Source organism: Myzus persicae, unplaced genomic scaffold, assembly GCF_001856785.1.
Source record: "Myzus persicae strain clone G006 unplaced genomic scaffold, MPER_G0061.0, whole genome shotgun sequence".
Classification (NCBI taxonomy): domain Eukaryota; kingdom Metazoa; phylum Arthropoda; class Insecta; order Hemiptera; family Aphididae; genus Myzus; species Myzus persicae.
The window spans coordinates 142,758-150,485 of NW_019104059.1; the positions used below are offsets into that span (position 1 = coordinate 142,758).

General features: G+C 28.1%; 1 protein-coding gene across 1 annotated transcript; it reads left to right on the plus strand.

Annotated features, from left to right (window-relative positions):
• Positions 1-3,415: 3,415 nt before the first annotated feature.
• On the plus strand, positions 3,416-7,449 carry LOC111038198 (coiled-coil domain-containing protein 47). Its single transcript, XM_022321207.1, has 7 exons — positions 3,416-3,707; positions 3,772-4,051; positions 4,120-4,244; positions 4,321-4,479; positions 4,539-4,729; positions 6,726-7,035; positions 7,102-7,449. The coding sequence occupies exons 1-7, from the start codon at positions 3,522-3,524 to the stop codon at positions 7,201-7,203; spliced, it is 1,353 nt and encodes a 450-aa protein (XP_022176899.1). The 5' UTR covers positions 3,416-3,521; the 3' UTR covers positions 7,204-7,449.
• Positions 7,450-7,728: the final 279 nt, after the last annotated feature.

A 7,728-nucleotide genomic window follows, 5' to 3' on the forward strand; every position in this document is an offset into this window, starting at 1 on the left:
TTAAAATTATTTTAAAATTAAGTTTATTATAATTTAAAATGTTACCAATAACTCGTAAGTTGAATTTACTTAAAATTAAAAACTCGTAAATCGATTAACCAACAATCAAAAACTCGTAAGTCAAATTAATTTAAATTCAAAAACTCGTAAGTCGAATTTTTAAATAAAAAAATCAAAATGCTGTATTATTTTACACATACATCGTAGATGATTAGTAAAAAGTAAAAATGAGGTCATAATAATATATAATTGTCATATATTAATACCCGTCACAGTTTTTTGCTGTTCCTGAACAATTTGATAAAAATGACTTAAGAGGTTTTCGTCCGTAGCCATCGAAATCAGCTTGTTTTTTCACGTTGGACAGAATTAAGTATAACCTACCGTAGATCCAGAATCTCCACTTACCACTACCGGAAATTTGGTGAGAATGTGACACTACTATAGGTAGAGGGGACTGAGCTTATAATGCTCTTATACTCATTAGTTATTACTCATTACACCTAAAGGTTTTACAAACCATAGGAACAATTTAACCTTAAAAGAGTACAAAACAATTAGTTGTTATATAAGTTAGTAATATTAGAGGCTGTCAAACCCTCTTAGAATCGTTTTTTGTATGCGATGATTTTATTTCATTGCATTCAAATTTAACTCATACGTTAAGTTGACTTCTTAAGCACCTAATGTACAGCAGAGCTTTACCCACTTCCCCGCTTTTAATTACGTTAGTAAAAACTTATGAGGAATCTTACATACAATTTTCTAGCTTTTTGTCCAAGGAAAATCTTGTTTATCGTCCATACCTAAAAGAAAAAAAATCGAAAAAACGTCTTATACTCATAACTAGATCCTAAGAGTCAAAATATTTTTAAAATGTTATAGTGTATATTTTGAAAATGTTATAGTGTATAAAAGTTGACGTATTATATTATGACATAATATGCAGACATGTAATGTAAAAAAACTCGTATCCCGTAGTTGATAATTTGTATTTTTCAATATTCACGTTACAACTTATAATATACTTATAATATACAACATTATAATAGGCTTAGACGAAATCAATCAACAATAGTTTTTCCTTTCACGTTTATGTTTGGTGGCAACGTCAAATGAAATATTATAAAATTTCAATTATTTTACTTCTAACAACTAGAAAAAAATACAGACGATAGCAAATAAAGTAGGTATTTATATAAAAGTAATTGATTTTCAGATACAAAACGCTATTTCAATTTTATGATCTAGACTCTAGAGCAGCTGTCGCCAACCTTTTGGACCTTGCGGACCACTAAAACCATATTCTAAATTCTACGGACTACGTTTAGCTTTTTACATAAGTACCGTTCCACTACTTATCAATTTTACACCAAATTAATATAAAAAAATACATACTTAAAATAATAAAAAAGGTTTTATTTTTATTTAAAAGTAACAAGTGACAATGCGACTATGTGACTGTTTCTTATCATATCCGTAGATTATTTCAGAGTATATACCACCCTGAGATTTGCGTATGGTACTCTCACATGCTCAAACTATACAGAAAAATGTGTTTGTTTTGCATTTATTGTTTTATTTTTATTCAGTGATATTGTTGCTGATCGTCTAAATATTGGTACCGCTATTTTACTTATATACTGTCGGCTGTCATATGTGAGCTGCATTTCTTCCAAAGTTTACCTATGTCCTGTTTTTGGAATATCAGAAAAGTCAATCCATACAAAACTCCCTTCTCCAGCATTGTCGCAATCTATTTGCACTAGTTTGTCTACAGTGCCATTTTCTAAGCCACCGGCTACATAAATATTTGTAGTAATCGATAATTACACGATGTACTACATGGTACATTATTCACAAAAATAATCTGGTATGGCAATGAGAGATATTTTGAGTAGTTTTGCAAAAATGCCTCTTGTTCAGTTGTATGACATAATGTATAAATAATGTATATTGCAGTGGAAACTATTTTGTCTCGAGCAGAATTTAAAATACTATTATTATACTCATTGACAGATCGGTTAGTATTGAATAATCTGATTCTGTGAGGAATTCGTCGATTTACTTCTTCTTGAGTGAAAAACCTTGTTTCTATTAGATGTATCTCCTCGTCGTCAAATGTTTCACCATTTCTGATTTTCGACGGAACCAATGCAAATGTCCAATTATAGCTTGTCACATCACCTCGTCTAGTTGATAAAATTTAAGCCGTTACCTGCAACCATAGCGGTAGGTGCATTCTTCGTTTTATTTGTTTATAAATATATCATATCCAATCCCCCAAAATTACTACTTACTAGTTATTTGCTTCAGTACTTTTCAGTAATTCTGCACTGATTACTTCATCAATGATTAAAACTGTGGCGTACTTGAATAAAGCTTGATATTGGTGAACGTCTTTAGTACGCAATGGGTGAAGATTGCATCGAATGAGAATGTAGCTAGAGTGATGTCTGCATTCATGACCGCACATTGGTCAATAATACTCAATATATAACTGTTGAAATGGATTAGCATCAGGCATTTGTGTCTCATCAAGGTCTTGTTCACCTCCAAGGCACAAAGATCGACTAATTAAAATTGTTCTTTGTACTTACATCTAAATTCGATCAATTTTTTTTAGACGATTAAGAATTAAATCTTAATTTTAATAGTAGATTTAGATGAATTTCTACTAAAATAGTTCCTCGATCTCTTCATAAGGAAATGAAATATCTAAAAAAACCATCTCTCTTTTGTACTTTTGTGCTACATTAAAGTTTCTATAACGAATGATCTGACTAATTGTTCTCTCAGTGTACATGTTATCTAGATGAATAGTGTAATTTTCAACACGTTGTGCCAAGGTAACAGTTTCTAAATCGAGATATCCCTTCTCATTTTTTCCAAACCAATTTTCTTTCCATATGTTTATGAAATCTCGTTTTCAATACTCTTTACGTATAATTGCTGATTTGTTTTCCATACTCTTTGAAGTTTAATAGGCCATTTTTTGGTAGATAATATATAAATTACGGCAGTGGAGCTTTTAGACGTGGAATCTCGTAAAATATACTAAACCACCTCTTGACTAGAGTCATTTCAACACTACCTATTTAGCACGTTGATGCCAATATTTCGTATTTATATCGACAACATCGAATTCTGAACATATTCACGAATTAAGATACCTTGATTCGTCACATAGTATATACTATATGAAAAGTTAATACTTTATAATTTAAAAATTATATAGGTACTCCAGTACTCGTACTTACATGATTTATTTTTCAATTAAATGTTTTAAATCGATAATAATGAATAACGTTTTAAAGTATTTTCTAGGGCGTATATTGTACCATGGAAGTAAATAATAAATATGCTATCTGTTCCTCCATGAAAAACTGTAATTAATCGCGACTTCACAAGATAAGATAAACGCCGAATCCGTTTAATATATTTTTTTATACCTTGTAGTTTGTATCTACGTTTGATCAAAATTATCTTGGAGATCTAAATTTTTCGATAACTTGTACAAAATGAAGTATTTTCTAGTCATATCACTATCGCTTTTGATATGTTTTGCTCACTGTAAGTTTGAAATTGAAGAAGTGGACGAGTTTGAAGAGTTTGAGGAGTTGCCTAGAACTGAACCTGACCTGAAATTGAAGGATGACTCCTCCTCTCCCATTTTGGAAAAAACTGAGGCTGAAGTCACTGTTGAAGTATATTCAAATCATTGATTGTTTGAAACAATTACAATTATTTTCACCGTGTGTTTTTTTATAGGATGATGACGAATTTGAACATTTTAACGATGAAGAGGAATTCGAAGGTTTTGACACGGAGAGATTACATGTTGATGACAAGGATCCTAAAATAACCATTGCTTCTGTACCAGTACCTTTTCATACGAAGTGGTCGAATTATATAATGGAAACTCTTTTAATTGTTGGTATTGTTGCATATTTTGCAAATTTTTTCTATGGCCGGTCAAAGAATGCTCAGTTGGCTGATATATGGTTTAAGACGCACAAATCCTTATTAGAAGACAATTTTTCTTTAGTTGGTTTGTATATCAAAAGTAAACAAATATATTTCACAATGTTAATTTATTTAAATTTATTATTAATGCAGGTGATGATGGTAAAATTGAAATAGAAAATAGTGGTTTGATCAAAGAAACTGAAAGTACATATACATTATGGTGCAGTGGTCGCACTTGCTGTGAAGGAATGTTGGTTGAATTAAAATTCATTAAGGTAATAAAGTAAATATGTGTATCACTACATTTTAGTGAACAACATCAAAATACTAATTTACTCACACACATTTTAGAGACAAGACTTAGCTTCCATGTTGAATCAATTCTTGCGACCTGTTAAGGACGAAGTACAAATTAAAGTTGATATGAATAAAGAAGATATGGATACATTTGTCTTTTGTGTGGCATCTAAAAAAACAGCAGCTCGATGTTCAAAAGAAATGGCTGACCTTGTTAGAAGTTATTAAAATGTTTAAACTTTGTTTATTACTAATTTTTTTTCTATGTTTAGAGTGTATTTTGTCCTGAACGCAAGCCTGGAGCCAATTATGGTTTGACTGATAGTTTTTCTGTACACAGTGAATTAGCCGAGGTATCTTCCTCAATATTAGATGCAAAGACTGTCAACTATATTAACAAATACTCAGATGTTATAGACTGTTTACATTTTTCTGATAGATATTCAGGACTTAAATTAACAGAGTAAGTTTTTTTTTTTGATATTAAATTTATTGAGGAGAGGTGGTCCTGAATTATAAAACTGCACTAAAAACTCCCATAGTTGGTACAGTTTTTAGTTGTTTAGTAAGTATGGCTCAAAATATCAGCATATATATTGGCCTCTTACTTTTTGTATACACTAATGACTGTGTATGTTAGATAAATTTACTTTTATAGTTTTATCACTTAAGAACAAAAGTAATAAATGTAACATTTTTCAAAATATTTAAATATTTTAGATTCTGAGCGAAGCAATGAATGTATTGATTTTACATTGTGTGTGTGAGTCATCACCTTTTAAAGCAGTAAAAATGCTTTGATTTTATTCTTCAGTATTTTTTCTGGTAGGAAAGTGAATTATTATATTATAATTGTTATATTAGAGTATCAAAAGTAAAAAATTCCCTAGTAATTTTCATAGAATTTGGTAAAACTAGAATTTTTACGCAAAACCAGTTACTAACAGCATTGATTTTGATTTATGATGTTACTCAAAAACTAAACACCGTAGAAAATTAAATATTCATTATAGTTTTAAGACCATTTTTCATACCCAATAATGTTTACAAGGTGTTTTGACTCTTTGAGCTATTATAAATAATAGGGATGAGAAGTTAATGATTTTTTTTACAGCTATTGTAGATAAATAATTTTTCACTAGGTAAAACTTGAAAATTTAATACAAGGTTTTTTATGAGTTGCTGTGAGTATCATTTCAAAAAAAAGTTGTGAATAAATTTACTATAATTTTTACAGCGTCTAAAGTTACAATTTTGACAGAATTCAACTTTTGTGTTAAAAATGCATACAATTTATATTAATACATTTTAATTTTTTTATTTTTATACCTAAGATTTAAAATTTAAAATGAATTCAAGATTCTGCATACATTTTTCTACTCTCAAAAAAAGAAAACAAACAATTACCTTGAAATCAAATTAATTTTTTTAAAGGCAATTGAATTTTTAATATTCACCTGATTTATCATCAAAAACAAATAACTAGATTCTTAACATTTTCTCCAAATGTTTATTTTTCATTTTCAAAAGATTTTGACTTCAATCTATTACTATAAATTTAAAAAAGGTTTTTAGTTTTTTTTTTTAATACAAATAAAAAAATTTTCCAGTCAATAAAATAAAAAAAATTCTCAAGGTTCCTCATAATAGCAGTTCAATAATAAAAGATACATAAGTAGGCACAATTTTTTTTTGTAAGCATTTAAACTTATAGCTAAAATCAAAATCACAGCTGTACTCAATAATATTTTAATTAAAAATGTATAGAATGTTCAATTTTTATAGCTAAGGATTGAAAATTTAAAACAAGGTTTCTCATGGGTATTTCATATTAAACCTAATGAATACAGTATTTTTTTGTAGATATTTCAAGTTCAATTTTGGAAAAAATTAGATATATGAATGAAGAATAAAAAAATTAGTTATTTTGTTGTAATTTTAAAAATTATTGGTGTGTACTTGATACTTACAAAGTAAGTATATTATTATAATTTTTATTTTATACACATTAAAACATTTTCTCGAATGCAATATTTTTTCAAAAAGATGATTTGAAATATTGTATTACTAAATGTTAATATCTATTGTCCAATAGCAAAATAAATTACTAGCAATAGTATCATGAAATAAACTTAGTAATATAGGCTGATAGACAGTCTTCGCCCAGAATCGCCTTTTTTATACAATGATTTTATATTTAATTGTATTCAAATTGAACACATCCATTTACAGTGACCTACACAACACCTAATGTATTACAGAATGGTAACGACTTGCTCACCTTTTTAAAAATTGTTTTTCTTTTTGAAAAATTTATTATAGTTTTTAAAATAAAAATATATATATATATTATATAATAATAATAAAAATGATAAATTAGGGAAGTAACCTTTAGTACCACTGATCAGTATCTATATTAATAAAATTAATACAAACAAATATTTTTATTTTTGTTTTAGTGATACTGCAGTACCCACTAAGTTACCAGCAGTGAAAAAAGTATTGATATTCACATTTACTATTCCTACTGATAAATATGCTGATCCTCAGGAAGCTATTAGTACCATATACCCACTAATGTCATTTATATTCCAATGTATGGAACGTATTAAACGGTTGAGAATCAGCAAAGAGGCCAAAATTAAAGCGGAAAAAAATAGACTGCGTGTTGAGGAAGCATTTTTAAAGACTACTCATGCAGCTCGGGCTGAAGCAGCCGCCGCAAGAAAAGAAGAAAAGAAAAAACTGGAAAAAGAGCGAATTTTAAAAGTAGAGTTTTTTGTATTTTGTTTTTCTATGAAAATAATTGTGCATTATTACAATTTAATTATTTAGGAGGATCCAGAGAAGCAACGAAAGTGGGAGGAAAAAGAGATGAAACGCCAACAGAGGAAAAAAGCACCAAGAATGAAACAATTAAAAGTAAAGTCTATGTAAAATATGAGACTTTTTTTTTTAGTTTTTCGTGTTTTTAATTGTTGGTCTTTGATTACATCAATAAGTAGTTGAATTTTTTTATTATTATTATAAATTATTTGAATTGTTCAGTTTTTTTCATTTTAATAACTTATTAAATTATATGTATTTAGTGTAACTTTTTTTGGTATGTATTTTTGTGACGTGCCTGTGAATTGTATTAATATTATCCCAAACTGAATAATATGTTTCTTTTCTTGTTCATTAAATTTAAAAAGAAGTTACCTATGTGTAAAAATTAGGTATATTTATAAACAGACTGCCATTCATTTTAAAAAGTGTATTAAATTTATATCAAAAAATAAATAATCAATCAATTGAATTAGCATAAGATGTGTTCATATAATATAATGTGTGAAAATATTATTTTTCATGAATTATTTGCTATGTTCCTTATTGTTATTGTGTTAAATTGTGTACCTTTTGCATATTGAAACGAAAATATTCCACTTTGGTCATTTTAAAAACACCTTTGGTCTTGGAGAA